Raw genomic sequence first — 19054 nt, 5'->3', positions numbered from 1 at the left:
AATCATCTTTTTGTCAAAATAATCCCTGAACTTTTCATTGAAGGCCTAATTAATCCACCATTAAGCATTTGTGACGAGCACGCATGAAAAAATTAAAAAAAATAAAAGAACAAACGAAATATTACATCATGGTGAGTCCATACAAGAATTTGACATTGATGCTCTTGCTTTCACCTTTAATACATTTCTCTCTCTTAATAGATCTGCAGAAAGGAAACATAAAAAAAAGAAACCCCATTAATCCAAGTCACCATTTATGCAGGTTTCTTTGCTCAATGTGGATTAAACCCTCCTTAATGCCTGTAGTTTTCATGCATATATAAATACACTATGCGTACACTTGGCCCTAGGATTGGAGTAGGAGTAGTTTTTCTCGTCTTCGTTCTGGTTTTTGTTCTTGGAGACTTTCTTCCTCCTGGAAGTAAGAGTCCCCTTGAAGCGTCAGTAGTCGATAAAAGTTATCCAAAGAAGAGAAAGTTGCTCTCTAGAATCGTTTGAAACAATACGAGGCAAAACACCTAAATCAAGCAACGGTCAATGCGAAGGATAAACCATCACTCATTTTCCTATTGAAGTGGTTTATTACTATGAGAGCCAGAGACAGAATGTGGCCGTTTAGCAGGAAAGGACCATCTGGATTCTCATCATCTTGCAAAGCTGAGGAAGTTACTCACTATGTAGCACGAAAATGGAGACATGGGCATATATGGTAAAAGAAATCCCATCTGCCAAAGTCGATACCATGGAATTGGACATTGGTTCAATGACGTCTGTGAGGAAGTTTGCAGCAGATTTAATTCTTTGTGTCTTCCATTGAACATCCTAATTAACAACGCCGGAGTTATGGCAACACCATTCATGCTTTCCAAAGACAACATAGAACTACAGTTTGCAACGAATCGCTTAGGTCATTTTCTTTTGACAAATCTGTTGTTGGACAATACGAAGAAAACAACATGTGAAAGTATGAGAGAAGGAAGAATTGTAAATGTCTCGTCAGAAGCTCATCGTTTCTCTTATCATGAAGCGAAGGGTACAGCAGTTTCCGTGCCTATGGTCAATCTAAGCTTGCTAATGAGGCGGCTAGGCATTTAAAGGAACAATATAACTGCTAATTCACTTCATTTAGGAACAATTTTAGCCAATCTTTTCCGTCACATGAGCATTGTCAATGGCGTGGTTGACGTACTTGGTAGACTAGTACTTAAAAACGCTTAGCAGGGTGCTGCAACTATGTGCTATGTGGCATTGCATCCGCAAGTAAAGGGGATAAGTGGTGAATATTTTTCAGATGGCACCTAGCCAAAGCAATTGATTTGGGTAGGAATGTTGTATTGGCGAAGGAACTGTGGGACTTCAGCATGAAATTGGTTAACTGAATGATGCTTCCATAATATGCAGCCCATTGCCCCAAAGTATCATCCTTATAATGTATGCATGTTTACTTAAGAGATCGGAAGTCGTATCTCCGTAATTCCCCTTTTCTTCCTTTTTGCACAAGTGTGAATTGAATATTGAAGTATATAAAATAAAAAATAAAAAAAATTAGAGGCAAAACTTGGTTTCGCCTCTAAAAATCCTGCTGCACTTAAAGGAACTGTCATAACCTTGACAAATGGCTAGGGAAACTTTCTGCTGTGAAGACTCAAGAGTTGACGATTGAAAGAGTTGAAGAGATCACTGTTTCACTCCCACAAGTTGAACGCCGTTGATGCCCTTGCTTTTCGACAGCTTCAGCTACATGGAGAAGTGTCTGCTTGGAAGTATTAAATTGCACAATAAATTTGAGCAGAAAATTATTTCCGAAAATCAACTTTAATTACATATGAAACGGTGATATTTAAAATTTTATTTTCTAGCAAATTAACTCAAATTTACTTTGAGAACTTGCTAATTATCATACCAATTTGTAGTAAATCACTAGCCATTCAAATGTCCGGCTTGTGATGATATTCATATAAACTAACTGTGAGGAAATTCTTTAAGACTCTCTTAGAGAAAAGAAAAAATTATGAGTGCTAGCTCAAAATAGCAAATGAAGCTCACTTATGAGATTGGAAGACGAGCTCCCTTTTACAGAGGTAATTTTTAATAATTAAAAATTTAATTATTTAAATTTATTAAATATAAATTGAGCTCTATAAGAATTAAAAATAATATAATAATTCTTATAATTCTTGAAATTTTAAATTAAGTTTACATTTGATTATTAGAATATTAAATAGTCTAAATAAAATTTATACTTTAGTCTATAAGCCTTTAAAATTATTTTATTTTATTTTAATCAAGTCCAACTTGATAATCCAATTTAATTCATCACTTACAATATTATGTGCATGACCCATTAAGTTCCTGATATATTGGTAATAAATATAATTAAATAAAATTAATACTTTAATTTATCATCAATTCATAATTAATTAATTATATTTGTAGATCATTATTGACATCTACTAATATGTAATGACCATCCAAATATTAGAACTTGTCAAAGTGGTTTTACCAACCTTTCTATAATCAGTCTGTCAGTGTAATTAATATTCCTTCATCATAATATTCTAATTTATACATTGATGCATGGAATGTGCTTGCTATGTATAAATTATTTCTGTTCTTCTAATGTGATAATTAATTAAATAAGATCTCAATTTTATTTTACCTTGCATAAGGGTTTAACAATCCACACTAACCAATAACAATTGAAATATTTTCTCTAATTACCTAGGATGATGAATTCTATCTCGATAATTAAATATCTCCATATAGTTCATACTATATCTAACGACTGTCACATTTGTTATCCTTATATAGAATAATATATAAGCAGCATCAAAATACAATAATTCTTATATGAGATAACTTAGTATCAAGTCTAATGATCACTTACACGATTGTCACTTGAGTCTTTCTATAAATATAGGTAAACTTTCATATGGAATCTTCGTGCAAGTCAATTAAGTGAACTTATCACCACAAGCACCAACATGTTGATTCTAAGTATCGCATATACCTCAGCTTAATGAGAATTGATACTTTCTTTCATAAAGCAAAAAATGCAACGTGTACTGCTATCAACAGTTATATCAATGTCTAGTCTCGATATAATATTAATCAGGAACATTTTTTGAATAATGTTATAATGCAGTTGAAATCCCATAATTATAATCGCATTATAATTTTTACTATTATGCATATAAGTTCTATGTACTTTATCTTTATTAGTTAATATTCATTAAAATTAACATGAATATTAAAGATAATGCAACGTGTACTGGTCTCAACAGTTATATCAATGTCTAGTCTAGATGTAACATTGATCAGGAACATATTTTAAATAATATTATAATGCAGTTGAAATCTCATAATTATAATCACATTATAATTTTCACTATTATGCATATAAATTCCATATACTTTATCTTTATTAGTTAATATTCATTAAAATTAACATAAACATTAAAGATAAAGCAGCCTTTATTATTAACAAAATATATATACATGTAATTAAATGATCACACTTGTTACTAACACATTGACTATAGTACACATACACTAACAGTGTATTGCTACACAACAAATCGAATCAAAGGATGAAGAAGGTATAGATTTTTCTAGAGGATTTTAGCAAGAGAGATGATAAAAAATGCACACAGGTGCATTTTTCGCTTTCCCAAATTTTCAAATCTTTTATCAATATAATCTGCATACACGTTTTAATCAATATAGTTTAATTTTCTAGGATATTCAAATTAAAATAGTTTAATTTACATATTTATATTTCTTTTATAAAAATTATATGTTGAATTTATTATTAAATAAAATGTTTAATTATCGAAATATTTAATAGCTCTGATTTATGCTTTTTCCTTTTTTAATTCAAGTTTTTTCTTAGAAAATTATATAAATTCAATATACACTCATAACTTTACCATTTTAATTAAAAATAATTGTCACTTTCATTAAGTTAATAATTCAAAACTCTTCTTAAAAAAAGTTAATAATTCAAAAATCTAATAATATTTCCCTTAGAAAGTCTAATTTAAAGCCTCATAAAACAAGAGAATGGATTCATTAGACAACCCAATATTGAAGTTGTACCACCAAATTTCTTTAAATAAAATATTTCAATTAAATTATTATTTTATTAATATTATAATTATTGTGAATTTTATTTTTTTTTTGTTTAACTAAAAAATATTAAATGTTTAGGTTAAATTATGATTATATCTAAAATTTTTAATTTTATGTGAAATATCTAAACCTTTAAAATTTGTCACAATTATATTTAAGGGATAAAATTAAATTTGAAAAATTAAAGATAAATTATAATATAATACAAGAAGTTTTATTTAATTAATACATAAAAATTTTGGATATAATTATGATTTAATATAAACATTTGACATTTTTAGTCGATTGATTAAACTTAAAAATATATTTTATAATTATTTTAAATGAAATTTTATACTTTAAAAATATTTTTATTAATTCAAAATTAATATAGTTATCTTTCGAATCAGGTCAAATAAATTTATGTATTTAAATATAAAAAGTAAAAATAAATTTATGCTTTTTTAGGAAGCAATTTTGAAAGAATATATAATTGAAAAGAATACATCTCACATAATAAATTTATATGTAAACCTGATTTATCATGTGAATCAAAATATATGAGATATAACATTAAAACAAGTAAATTTCATTTCTTCAGCGAAAATGAAAAACTAAAATAAACATTTTTTCACAAATTGTCATAAATTTTTTTTGTTTCCTTTTCTTTGTAAAAAAAATAATAGAACTGTGTAACCGTGCATATTATTGCACTCTTCAATTAAAATTTGAGCTCATTAAAGAGTTTTTCAAAAATTTATAGTAAAAAGTCAGAGAAAGAATTTATCTTTAAACACATTTTGTCATGAATTATAGTATTTATTAAATAAAATACACACATTAATTATAGTAAACTATATATAAAATCATATTACACCTTTGTATTTATTAAGGAAGTTCAATTTAATTTATTTTCAACTGTTTGTCTAATTTAGCCCAAAAGTTTTAATTTAAATTCAATTTTGCTCAAAAATCAAGAAAATAAAAAAATTGAACTTTTTAATTTTTAGACTTAAATCAAGAAATCAAGAAATTTAATTTCAAAATTTAGAAATTAAACTTCTTAATTTTTTATTCAAATCAAGAATTTAGCTTGAATCAAAAAATCAAATGAAAAATTATCGTCTGCAGAACCACTGTTAAATCGATGATGTTGCCTCATCCAACGTGGAAGAATTATCATTCTCCCGAGCATCCTGTTTTCACCACCCAGTTACAAATGCACCTGTAGATCCTTTGACCTTTACAAAATACAACAGCAAGTTTCCCACACTCAAGTCCTTAAATGGAAGAATTCCAGTGACTGTGCACCCGAGGATGACTCCCTTTGTAAAGAAACGAATATGTATCTAGCAAAGGTGCAGTGCAACTGCTATCTCAAGTTGCCAATTTAATTCACGTACTTGACTACGATAAATAAGAGTACTAAAAGCCAAGAAATTCTTCATTTTTAGAGATTATACCACTTCATTAATCCTCTTTACACATTTATAAAGCATTCAACACTCAAAAAAATATAAACATTTTGGTTTACAAGATACAAGCAATCAAATGCACACTTTACCTCAAGTTATTGCAAGATAGATTTTTTTTTTTTTAATGATATGCACGATTAAATCTTGACCAGCTTGAAGCTGGAAAAAAACAATAGTCTAATGAGAAGTAAAAGTTAGTTATCAAAGTGACTCATTAAAGATTTACCGATGCACCAAAGAAATTAAGGGAATCACTAGAAAGCAACATCAAATTGGAATTAATGGTTTTAAGATTGACATGCTGCAGGCTAGACCATTTTTAACCCAGAAATCTTCAATTTATCATCAAAGCCACACCCAAGTTCTATAAGACTCATTTTTCTTTGATAGATATCCAACAATTGAGGCACATCTTCTTGATAATTGATCACAAACCTTTCCAAGAAGAGCTTTTCAGAAGGTAGCAACACTGAGGATAAATAGACGTCTCCTTTGATCAAACCCTTCAAAAGCAAAACTCTTACAACTGAACATCTAGGCATAATCCTCTTCTCCAAACTAAGACCAAGAATGTTAGGAACTCTGGTGACAGCAGCAGGCTGCCAACCCATCTTGCACACAAGAAAATCCATTGTACCCATGACTTTCTTCTCAGACAGAGCCATGCATCTGGGATGCTTTCTGAAAATCAAACAAATCTCATCTTCAGACAAACCCAACCTCCTGTAAACCTCCATTTTGTGTTCCCATGTTTTGTGCGTCATTGTATAAAAAACAAGGACTGCCTCAGCAAATTTAATTTTTGAAGGGTCAAATCCTAGATTCACAACCTTTTTAACCCCTTCAGCAAACTTGCCCACCTCTTGGCACATTAGTGACGGACATTGGCTCACCAAGTAAGAGATGGAAGATTGAGAGACTCCAAGCCCTCTTAAGAGTGATAAATTTTTCGGAAAGCTGTACAGACAAAAATTTCGTCCCATGCGTTTCAGTGCCACAACTACTTTCTCATCAGATATAAGTACACTTTTAAGGATCTCATAAAGTGGAATCAGATATCGCTCTATACTTCGACTCAACAAAACTGGATTCCTATTAGCAATTATAGAAAGTCCTGATCTTGAAACCCCTATAGAACGCAGAAACTCAAATTTGGGCAAGAGTGTCTTTTCTGGTTGGGCTAAAAGCAACTGTGGCCGACCCTTGACAATTTTGGAGATTTGGGAATTGGTGAATCCATGTTCCTTGAAAAGCCTAAGTACAGAATCTGGTCTTTCAGGGGTTTGAAAACATATCCCCTTAGTCTTAGAGATAGATAGAGCAGATTTTAGGGTTAATCCACATGAATTTACGAGATATGAGACTATAAATGAGTGCTCATTCAAATAAGAAGGTGTGGAAGACGAAAAAGATCGGGTTATGAATAATGAGTGAAAAGGAAGCATACCCAGTTGGGCATTTGAGACAAACAGAGAAACACAATTATTCAAAGCTAATCTTGAACCGAGAAAACCAAACATTGAAGGATACTCACCGAAATTTTACGAAGTGAATCAGCTTTAGGCTTTGAGCAATGAACAGTAAAGCATCAAGCGAGTCTAGGAGGCGGACATTTGCTCTGCAGAACTGCGAAGAAGAAAGAATTTATGAGGGTTTTGCATTTACTCGCCACAGTCTCTGTTCTGGGCCAAATAAATCTTCAATTTCTATATTTTGAATTGCATTGCTGCGGTGGCCGCGTCTAAAGTCTAAACGCTCCGTTTTTGTGCCTTTAAGTTCTGCTCTGATAGAGAATGCACTCATTAGACAACCCAATGTTGAATTCTTAGCCGATTACATTTTAAACCATCGACAATAATTACGGGTGTGCAAACGGTCGGTTCGGTTTCGAACCGAATCGAACCGATAAAATCAAAAATTAAAAATAAAAAATTTTAAAAATCGAATCAAACTGATTAATAAGAGAAAATTCAATCGAATCGAATCGAAAAATATCGGTTCGGTTCGGTTTTACACCGATCAAACCAAAATTTATAAAATTTCATATTTTTAACATTAAATATAAATAATAAAACATAAAAACCAAAAAAATTAGAAATCAAAACTAAAAAATCTTAAGGTTCGGTTCGATTTTCTTTGATTTTGGTTTGGTTCGATTCGATTCGATTCGATTTGATTTTTTTATTTCCTATATATATTAATAATTTCGGTTCGGTTCGATTTTTTTTATTTTTTATGAAAATAACCGAACCAATTAACCGAAATTATTAAAATTATAAACCAAACCAACCGATTACATTTTAAAATCAAACCAATTAAATCGATTCGATTCGATTTTTTAATTTAAATCGAAAACTGCTCTCCCCTAATCCACATGATCATCACTTTGATATTTTTCTTTCCTTGACATTAGTCATAATCTAATCACTTTAAAATTATCTTTAATATAAAAATATTATTATAAATAATTTTAAAAAATAATTAATTATTATTCAATCTTACAATTCACCTCATAAAACAACACATATAATCGATATGATTGTTAGCGTCATCATCACATACTAACATTATTATAAATAATTTCAGCTTATATTAAAAAGATGAATAATAATTTTTTTTTCTCGATATTTAAATATGTAGCATTACAACTATGAAACCGGTTAAAAAAATATAATTAGAAGAAGAAAAATAACAATAATAATAATAAATTTATGTAAAATAATACATATTATAGTATAATAATTTTTAATCACAATTAAATTTTAAAATAAATTAATTAGTTATAAATAAAAAATTAATATCAATAAATAAATTTTAATAATTAAGATATTTTATAATTATTTTAGTATATTAAAATATTTAAATGATGATTACATATTATGAGTAGTTCTCTCTTTATTTATGTTAACTAATAGAATTTAGATATAATTTTTTTTTATATTTCAAATTTTTATATATCATTTAAAAGATTAAAAATGGATTTTTGATAAATAAATTATATTGACACAAAATATCTAAATTATAACTTTTTTATATATTAATTTAAAATATAAAATTCACCCAATTTATAATTTTTATTAATTTTAATGAAAGTGATTTATTAAAATTATTAAAAACATTATATATTATATATATGTTTTTTTTTTAATAAAGCTCGTGACTTTAAAATTTATAACTCTTTATTCAATGATAACCTAAAAAAGTAGTAAAAATTTCACATAAACATAATTAATTGAGAAATTAATAATCATAAAATTTAGAGAGAGTGAGAAAGAAAAACTTTAAGGAAAACTGTAAAGTGTAGTAATTGAATGGTAATAAATTTAGAGCCTGTTTGATATTATTATTATATTTTACTGTTTCTGTTTTAAAACTATTATTATAAAATTATTGTTTTGAAAAATAATTTACCTATTTGGTAATAAAATAAAAAAAATATTATTATTAAAAAACTATTTATTTTGTGTTTGGTTAAAATTATTATTTAAAATGTTGTAGAAGCAAAATGACCAAAAAGTGCAATAACTATAAATATATTATTTTATTTTTATCAACAATTAACTGTTTACTTTATTTTTATTAATTTTGTATAATTATAATTAATTTATATAAAAATATAATTAATTTTAAAAAATGTTATTTTTATAAAAAAAATATTTATTATATTAAATTTTTATCATTAAATCAACCGATTAAAATAAATCAAGTGAAAGATACTCATTGAATATCTAAAACTTGGATTTTATGCATAATAAATAGGAAAATATTAATATAGTTATTTTATATAATTTAATTAGAAATTTTTATAATATTTTTAATTTATATAATAAAAAGAAATTAAAAAAAAAAAAACAAACCACATGAGTCGGCTAATGGTCCAATTCCTAGTTTTAGTGAAAATTGAGATTTTTAGGAATCTTTCGTATTTGTTTTACTGTCCACATAAATTAATTTTTGTTATATAATTGCCCTTCTCAATAATGATTTTTTCAAAGAATGAATATGAATTCTCCCCTTAAAAGGGTATTAGGTCTCACCACTACATCTAATATTTGGTGATAAATTGAGTTTTTTTTTTACTTAAATTTATTAATAAAAAAAAGTCTACACACGAGTTTAAATAGAATTATGAAAAATTATGAAGGGTATTTTTATACACAAAATTAAGTTTCTGCTGCCCGGTAATGCTTGAGAACACCGTTTCTTGACAAGCATGATTCTTGCTGCTTTATCAAAACTTGGGTTTTGAGCTCCTAAACCACCAGATGTAGATTTAACCAAACATATTGTCAGCCTAAGTTTATGACAAAACTAAATTTTTTGCTCTTCCATCGCAACATTAAAACGGGTCCTTGTGGTCACCATCAAATGTTGAGCACTTGAGAGGTGGTGATGACAATCAGCAAATACTGTAAAACATCTTAAAGAACCACTTGAAGCTTAGATTCTAATTCATTTAACATCGTCAACAATACTACAAAACCAGGAAATTCTAACATCTTGCGGATGGCGACCTATTTACCATGATATCTGTAGTTTTCTTAGTGATTATAGAGAAGCTACCTGTTAACCTCCAGCTACATGAAATTGTCTCTGCAACTTACCATGAGAACAGAACAAACTACCCTTGCTCTGAGTCTTTTGTGTCCTTGCCATTATCTCAGCCTCCTTTGCCTTCTTTTTATCCTTCGTTTTCTGAATCCTCTCCTTAATTTGATGGAGTGCAGCCTCTCTTGCAGCATCACATTGTTCAGGCTTCTCAGCTCCTCTCTTCTGTTTAACTTCCAAAGTAGAACCAACTATGGACCTTGAGTAAGGTTTTTTTGTAGTGCAACTTCTCGTCTTAACAAATTGGGATAAAAAGCGAAATTGAGTTTATTTGAACTTTGAGGAAAACTTAAAGGGCTTATTTAGACTTAACCACTGTTAAATCAATGATGTTGCCCCATCCAATTCAGAAGAATTTCAGTGAAAATAAAGATCTAAAATGGATGTGGCTTGTGACAACTGTTCTATTGCTCAAATCCAAGTCCTGAATCTAGATTATCATTCTCCTTTTTAAAGATTTTCAGTAGAGCATCCTGTTTTCAACACTCAGTTATAAATGCACCCAATAGATCCTTTGACCTTAACAACAAAAAATACAATAAGAAGTTTCCCACACTCAAGTCCTTTCATGAAAGAATTCCAGTGAATGATGTCACGAAGTAGAGGTTTATTAACGTCAAACCAACTTGCAACGGTGCAATATTTAGTCAATACTAAAGTCCTGTTTGACATTGAGTTTCAAAGTTTGAAATTATTTTTCTGAATAAAAATATCATTTAGATGCTGTTGAGAAAAGCAGTTTGAAAAAAACTGTTTTATCATTTTAATGTTCTTATGACTAAAACTAATCAAATTTAATTTTTAATTATTTTTTAACACTCTCTAACTAATATATTTAAAAAAGTAATTTTCTCAGTAGCAATTTTAACAACAATACCAAACAGACCCTAAGTCAGCCTCTCAACTTAGTTAGCCTATAAAATAGACTAATAAGAGTGACAAAAGATAAGCAAAATGAGAAAGTACATAAGGAAACAAGTATAAGTAATTAGAAGAGTTAGGCAAAGGGAAAGTAACTTTATACCTCGATAAAATCGGCTGTACGAATTTAAGGTTACAAGAGAATAGCTTTGCTAGGGAAACGCTATTAAGTGTATTCAATGTGTGTACAAATGAAGCATGAAGTCCCTATTTATAGGTTTCTTGCCGCCTTAAGGATGTGGTGGAGAAGTTGCCGCCAGCTTGTGGTGGAGAATTGGCCTCATTTGGACGGCTAGAATCTCCCCTTAATCACCTCCTTACCTTGGATGGTTAGATATTTTGGGGAGACAGAATCCTCTTATTCTTAGAGACAGATTGAGCAGATTTTAGGGTTAACCCACATGAGTCTATGAGATATGAGACTATAAATGAGTGCTCATTCAAATTAGAAGATATGGAAGATGAAAAGGATCTGATAACGAATAATGAGTGTAAAGGAAGAATACCTAGTTGGGCATTTGAGACAAACAGAGAAACACTCTTATCAAAGCTAATCTTGAACTGGAAAAACCAAATATTGAAGGATACTCACCCAAATTTTCGTAGTGAATTAGCTAAGCTTTGGGCTTTGAGGAATGAACAGTAAAACATCAAGCGAGTCGAGCAGGCTGACATGCTCTCGTTCTATTTCCCTGGAAAACTGGGAAGAACAAAGAATTGATGAGGGTTATGCATTCACTTGCAGCTGGCTAAATAAATCTTCAATTTCCATTTTGAATTGCACTGCTTCTGTGCTGTCCCTAAATTCTAAATGCTCCATTTTGACGGAGGGATTTCTGGGTTATTTATATCGATATATTATTAATTACATTATATATATATATATATATAAAGGATTTAGGTTATTAAAATCTCCATATATAACATTTGAATAGTAAAAATTGAAAATTGTGGATAAAGAAATAATAAAATTATTTTGATGAGTGTTAAATTAATAAAAAAAATATAATTTTTAATTTAATAACTATCATGTCAGTAAAAATATATAAAAACAGATTATAAAATATTAAAATAAATTTTTATATTACTTAAATTAAATATTAAAATTTTATATTAATCAAATTGAAATTATTTTATGTTATATTTGAAATGTATAAATCTCATCATTACAACTAAATTGAAATATTGCCTATATAATTTGTCTAATAGAAGACACAGTTATGCACTGGGGAAATGGATATCTTTTTTTAACTTTTTATTTTATAAGTTCTTTATAACTTTTTAGATGGCCCAAATTTTCATGAACTTATAGCTTTGAGTAAACAGATTTTAAGTTATGGAAGTATCGAATTATATAATTTAAGTCATTAAAATTGTGAATAGAAAAAGAAAAATTAAATTTTTTTATTAATTTTTTTTTTACAATAAGTATCAAATTAACAGAGGAAAAAATAATATTTTAATTTAATAAGTATCACTTTAATAAAAAAAAAAACATAGAAAAAATTATGGTAGGTCAAAGTGAGTTTTTATATTATTTAACTTAAAAATTAAGGTTTTATATTAAATTAAAGATTAACGATTTTATGTTATAAATTAAAGTTCATGTATCTTATTGTTATATGCTTTTAAATTGAGATATTGTCTATAAGGCTGAGTAGAATTCGATTCAAACTGAAAAATCGAATCGAATAGAGTCAATTCGGTTCAATCGGTTTGGTTTTAAAATTCAATCAGTTCGGTTCGGTTTTACATTATAAAAATTTCACTTATTTCGATTCGGTTCGGTTTTGAAGAGAAAAAAATCGGTTAAACCGAACAGAACTGAATAATAATTTATATAGTCAAATCGAACTAAATCGAACCGAATCGATTTTTGAATTAATTTATTTTTATAAAAAATTTATGAATTATATTTAATTATATATATATATATTAATTGTTTAATTTCATTGATTAATGGTTATTAGGTTCAAACCAAAGTTAAAATCAGACCAAATAACTTGAAAATCAAGTCTAAATTAAAAAATAATCAAAAATCAAACCGATCGGTTTAAACCAAACCGAACCGAAATAGAGCGGTTCGGTTCAATTCGATTTTTCACCATTTCTGTTCGGTTTGATTTCTAAAATTTACTGTTTAATTTTTATAATTTAATTCGGTTCGGTTCGGTTCGAACCGAATGCTCACCCCTAATTATCTATGTAATTTACTTGATAGAATGCAGAGTGACACACAAGGAAAATGTATATCTTCTTTTAAATTTTTATTTTACTTGTTTTATTTTTTTATACTCGTTCTACAAACTTGTCATTTCATTTTGTATATATAATTTTTTATTAATTATATATATATATTATATAATATTACAAACTATATGTTTTATTAAAAATTTAAGAAGATAAGTGATATAACATAGTAACAATACAATTATACAATTGAAAACTATTTTTTTAATAATGATAATATTTTTTGGTTATTTTTTAAAATCTCATCAACTCTTTTAATTTTTATTTAAGATAAATAAAATGTCTAAAACTTAAGTTTATTAACTTGAATTTTACCTTCTCAAAGTAATTGTGGTCTGGTTTATAAAAATATTAACATGTTTTTGTGAATTTAAATGAAGATTTTAAACACAATAAAATTTTACATTAGTTCTTTCCATATATAAGAAAATAAAAAAAAAATTATGATTAAAGATAATTTCCTAATAGTAAAATCTTGGGATAACTTTTTGTTTAATGAATGTTTTGAATATAATAATAATATTTTTTTTTTGTTATTTTTTAAAATCTCATCCACTCTAAAAATTTTATCAATTTTAGTATTTGATGTGAAATTTTGAATTAAGACTTTTATTTATAAAATGAATATTAATTATCGCACGTAATATATATATATAAGTTTATAAATATTTAAAATAAATTAATGAGACTACTTATAAGAATGGGACTATTTAGCTTAAGTATAGATTAATTAAAGGATTAAGAATAAAAAGGTTTGTGGATTCCCTGTCAAATTTTTAATTTCAATATAGACAATCTTTATATTATTTATTTCAAACCTAAAACCCTTACATTTTAGCAACTCATCTTCAACTTCTCTTATTCTCAATTAAAAAAAAAAAAATCTAATGTCTCCCTTCTTCATAATATATTATTATTATTATTATTATTTGGAAACTTTTTAGATAGCCCAAATTTTCAAATCTTTTATCAATTTAATATGTATGTTTAAATCAATATATATAGTTTATTTTTTTAGGATATTCAAATTAAAATAGTCATTTAGTATGCAATTTAGGACCACACGGTTAAAGATAATAACAGGAATTTCCTTCTTGATCAGGCCCTTCAACGGTGGAATTCTAGTTAGGATTCCTTTTGGCAAGGCTTTACAAGTCTAATCTCCTACAAATAGTAGAAACACAAAATAGGGCAAAGTGTCCTTTCAAGATGGGCAGTTTGAATCGAGTAAACCAAATTAAATCACTTTAATTTGATAATTTAATTTAATTTTTAAAGTTATTGGATACAATTCAATTTCAAATTTTAAAAATTTTAATTATTTCAATTCGATTAGATTTTGAAGAGAAAAAAATCAATTGAATCAAATTAAATCAAATTACTTTATTAATTTTTAAATTACTTTATTTTTATTTTTATAGAGAATTTATGTATTATATATATTTTTATATATATATAAATTATTTAATTTCATTAATTAATGATTAATAAGTTCATATTAAAATCAAAATTATACTAAATTACTTAAAAATTAAATCTAAATAAAAAATTAATCAAAGCCCAAAAACCAATTAATTTCAACCGAATCGAATTAAATTAGAGCGGTTCAATTTGATTCAATTTTTCATATATTTCAATTCAGTTCGATTTCTAAAATATGATAATTCGATTAATTCGATTTTTATAATTTGATTCGATTTGATTCGATTTGAACTAAATGCTCAACCTGTACATGTAGCCGTAGCTTTAACAAATTTGGAGATGCGGGAATTTACCAATCCACGTTCCCTGAGAAGCCTATGTACTAAGGGGGTGTTTGATTTACCTGTTGAGTGCAGCTGATAGCTGATGGACACCCAAACAGGTAAATTATAGTGTTTGGCAAACTTAAAAAAATATAGCTGATAGCTGATGGGTAACTGATATGATACCCATCAGCTGTTGTATCAGCTTTATTTTTAGAGCTGTTTCTCATCAGCTGATAGCTGATTTGGTTTTATTTTTTATTTTGACCATATTATCCTTTTTATTTAATTTGAAAATTAATATTATTAATGTTTTTATTTTTTATTTATAATTTTAATATTTTAATTAACGTATTTTAACTTTGTTAAAATATTTTTTATTAATAACATAAAATATAAAATATTTATTTATATCTAAAAACTTAAAATTAATTGTAAATTTTTCTATTAACAATAATAATTATTTTATTATTTTATCTATATTTTTAAAATTATTTAATTATCTTAAAAAATAATTATTTTCTTTTTTTAATAATAAAATAAATGATATAATATAAAAAAATTAATAATTATATATTTATTTAAATAATATAATACATTAATTTAATAATTATATATTTAATTTAATAATAAAATAAATAATATAATATAATAAATTTATAATTTTATATTTATTTAAATAATAAAATAAATTATATGATATATACCCTTATTAGTCATTTCACATATCAACAGCAACAGCTAAATATAATTTTACCAAACACTTAACATAAATAGTTTATCGATTCGATTTATCAAATGCTCAAAATGCTCAAGCACATGTAATAGCTTTGACAAATTTGGAGTTGTATTCAACAGTTAAACCAAACAGGCCCTGAGTCTGGCTTTTCAGTGCTGCTTAAGTGGGCATGATCAATATCACATTCCGGGGGCCTCAAATCTGTCTTGTTTGCCTTTCGGTTGCTTCCTTTTGCCCCTTCTTGAACATTAGGTTTCACCATCTTTCTGAAGATACTCTCATGATGACGAAGTCTGGCAGTGTTATGTAAAACACCATCAACACTTCTGTAAATTGGAATATGCTAAGGTCTAACGAATGGCGATCACATGAAGGGAAGAAAAATTATGATAGAAATTAGTTACCCCAAGCTTGGACAGAAAACGAAACCAAAGCATGAAGCTTCAGCAAAGATTGTTTTCTTAATACATAATTTGTATCACCACACATATTACCATTAGCTAAAGGTATTTAAGATGAACAGCAATGCATCAAACGATAAAACAAATCAATAGAAATTCTCATCAGCAGAACCAATATTAAATCAATGATCTTGCCTCATCCATTGCAGAAGAATTTCAGTGGAAATAAAGATTTAAATGGATCTGTTGCCTGTGAAGACTGTTCTATTGCTCAAATCCAAATCCTCATTCTACAATTATCATTCTTCCTTGTAAATATTTATCAATCTAGTATCCTGTTTCCGACACCCAGTTACAAATGAACCCAGTAGATCCTTTGACCTATATATTTTGTTTTTTGAAGGAATCCTTTGACCTTAATAATCAAAACTATAACAGGAAGTTTCCCACACTAATTAAAGGCCTTTCAAAGAAGAATTCCAGTGGCTGAGCGAGCACCTAGGGATGATTCCCTTGTTAAGGAATGATTGTGTATCTAGCAAAAGTGCAGGGCAATTGCTATCTCTTCTTGCCACCTTAACTCACGCATCTTACTATAATAAATAAGAGTTCTATATTGTCTCTGTCCTCTGTGTGTTCTCTGTGAAAAAAAATATAATAAAACTGACAAGAAATTCTTCATTTTTACAGATTATCCCAGTTCATTAACCCTCTTTATACATTTATAAAGCATTTCAGCACTTCAACAAAATAGATCATTTTGGTATACAGGAAACAATCAAATGGAAGACTTCAAGTTATTGCAAGACAGAAAATGGAAGCCACCATCATTTGCTTAACCAATAGAAGAAGAAGAAGAAGTAGTCTAATGAGAAGTAAAAGTTAGCTATCAAAGTTACTCTTTCAAGGTTTACCAGAAATCCTAGATTTATCATCAAAACCAAAGCAAAGTTCTGTAACATTCATTTTTCCCTGATAGAGGTCTAACAATTGAGGCAACTGTTCTTGATGCTTGATCACAAAACTTTCCAAGAAGTTCTTTTCAGAAGGTATCAACACCGCAGATAAATGGATGTCAGCCTTAATCAAACCCTTTAAAAGCAAAACTCTTACAACTGAACATCTAGGCATAATCCTTCTCTCCAAACTATAAAAAAGAATGTTTGGAACTCTAGCAACAGCAGCAGCCTGCCAACCCATCTTGCACACAAGAAAATTCATCATGCCAGTGACCTTCTTCTCAGACAAAGACATACATTTGGGATGTTTTCTGAACATCGACCAAATCTCATCTTCAGACAAACCCACCCTCCCATAAACCTCCATTTTGTGTTCCCATGTTTTGTGCGACATCGAATGAAAAACATGGACAGCAATAACAAATATAACTTTTGACGGGTCAAATCCTAGATTCATAACCTTCTTGACCACTTCAGCAAACTTGCCTACTTTTTGGCACATGGCTGAGGGACTTTGGGTGACCAAGTAAGAGATGGAAGATTGAGAGATTCCAAGCCCTCTTAAGATTGATAAATTGTTAGAAAATGTTTTCTGAAAAAAGTACAAAGATCTGTTTTCCATGCGATTCAGGGTCTTAACTACTTTCTCATCAGAAATAAGAACACTTTTAAGGATTTCATAAATTGGGATCAGACACCGCTCTAAACTTCGAACCAACAAATCTGGATTCCTAGAAACAAATATAGGAAGGCCGGATCTTGAAACCCCTATAGAACGCAGAAACTCAAGCTTGGGCAAGAATGTCTTTTCTGGTTTCGCTAAAAGCAAACAGGGCCGATGCTTAACAATTTTGGAGATCTGGGAATCGGTGAATCCATGTTCCCTGAAAAACCTTAATACTGAGTCGGGTCTTTCAGGGGTTTCAAACCATACCCTCTTAGAGATAGATTGAGCAGATTTTAGGGTTAATCCACATGAATTTATGAGGTATGAGACTATAAATGAGTGCTCATTCAAATTAGAAGATATGGTAGACGAGAAGGATCTGATTGCGAATAATGAGTGAAAAGGAAGAATACCTAGTTGGACATTTGAGACCAAAAGAGAAACGCTCTTATTCAAAGCTAATCTTGAACTGGAAAAACCAAACATTGCAGGCTACTTACCATGAAACGGCTGCGCACTAGGGTTTATCCAGGTTCAACGAATTATGAAAGAGATGAGACATTCTTCTTCATGAGAATTAAGCAGTACTGAAGCTATTTTTACAGACGTCACACAACAGTTTACAGAGATTTTATAATATGAAAATATGCTATTGAAGGATAAAGAAATTTTTTTATGAAAAAAATTAATATTTAGAGATTTTTTTAACATAAATTAAAATTAAGAAATAAAAATAAAATATGTGGTAAATTTTAAAGAAAAACTTTTTAAACTTTTTACCTAAATTAATCGGTAATTTGTTTTATTTTATGATTAAATATGTTAATAAAATTTTGTTTTCTTTTTTTTTAATATTAAAATATTAATTTTTGTATTTTTAATAAAAATTATTTATTAATTTAATTAAAATAAAAATTTTAAAAATGAACAATAACACAAATTCCACAATACAAATCTATATCCTACAACACTAAGCCGATGGTCAAAGCACAACATAAATTCTAGAAGCTTCAAAATGAAATAATATAAACTCAATTTCCTCTGCAAAATCATACAAACCCAACATAAATATATTAACAATACAAACTTAGATTGGGTTCTGCCCATGAAATCCCCTTTCAATGCTGACTTCACATCCATCGGATACCTTCATGTGGAACTCCAATCACATCCTCTACT

General features: G+C 28.2%; 2 protein-coding genes and 1 pseudogene across 4 annotated transcripts; 1 reads left to right on the top strand and 2 right to left on the bottom strand.

The window, feature by feature from the left end:
* Window positions 1-59: 59 nt before the first annotated feature.
* On the top strand, window positions 60-1379 carry LOC110636490 (short-chain dehydrogenase TIC 32, chloroplastic-like; annotated as a pseudogene).
* A 4448-nt stretch (window positions 1380-5827) lies between these two features.
* Window positions 5828-7345, bottom strand: LOC110636486 (uncharacterized). Its single transcript, XM_021786214.2, has one exon. It carries the CDS (start codon window positions 7103-7105, stop codon window positions 5894-5896), a length of 1212 nt encoding a protein of 403 aa, XP_021641906.2. The 5' UTR covers window positions 7106-7345; the 3' UTR covers window positions 5828-5893.
* An 8665-nt stretch (window positions 7346-16010) lies between these two features.
* LOC110636488 (uncharacterized) lies at window positions 16011-18574 on the bottom strand. Of its 3 annotated transcripts, none has more exons than XR_009149472.1 (2): window positions 18376-18574; window positions 16011-16174 (listed from the first exon to the last, which is right to left on the bottom strand). XR_009149472.1 is itself a non-coding variant. In XM_058148481.1 (2 exons), the coding sequence occupies exons 1-2, from the start codon at window positions 18359-18361 to the stop codon at window positions 16104-16106; spliced, it is 1236 nt and encodes a 411-aa protein (XP_058004464.1). In that variant the 5' UTR covers window positions 18362-18555; the 3' UTR covers window positions 16034-16103. The 3 variants fall into 3 exon arrangements, 2 of the variants coding, with proteins under 2 accessions (XP_058004464.1, XP_058004463.1); XM_058148481.1 differs by having other exon boundaries at window positions 16034-16141; window positions 17164-18555; XM_058148480.1 differs by having other exon boundaries at window positions 16042-16174; window positions 17164-18555.
* Window positions 18575-19054: the final 480 nt, after the last annotated feature.

Source organism: Hevea brasiliensis, chromosome 6, assembly GCF_030052815.1.
Source record: "Hevea brasiliensis isolate MT/VB/25A 57/8 chromosome 6, ASM3005281v1, whole genome shotgun sequence".
NCBI classification, from domain to species: Eukaryota; Viridiplantae; Streptophyta; class Magnoliopsida; order Malpighiales; family Euphorbiaceae; genus Hevea; species Hevea brasiliensis.
This window is presented reverse-complemented; position numbering and strand designations above follow the sequence as displayed.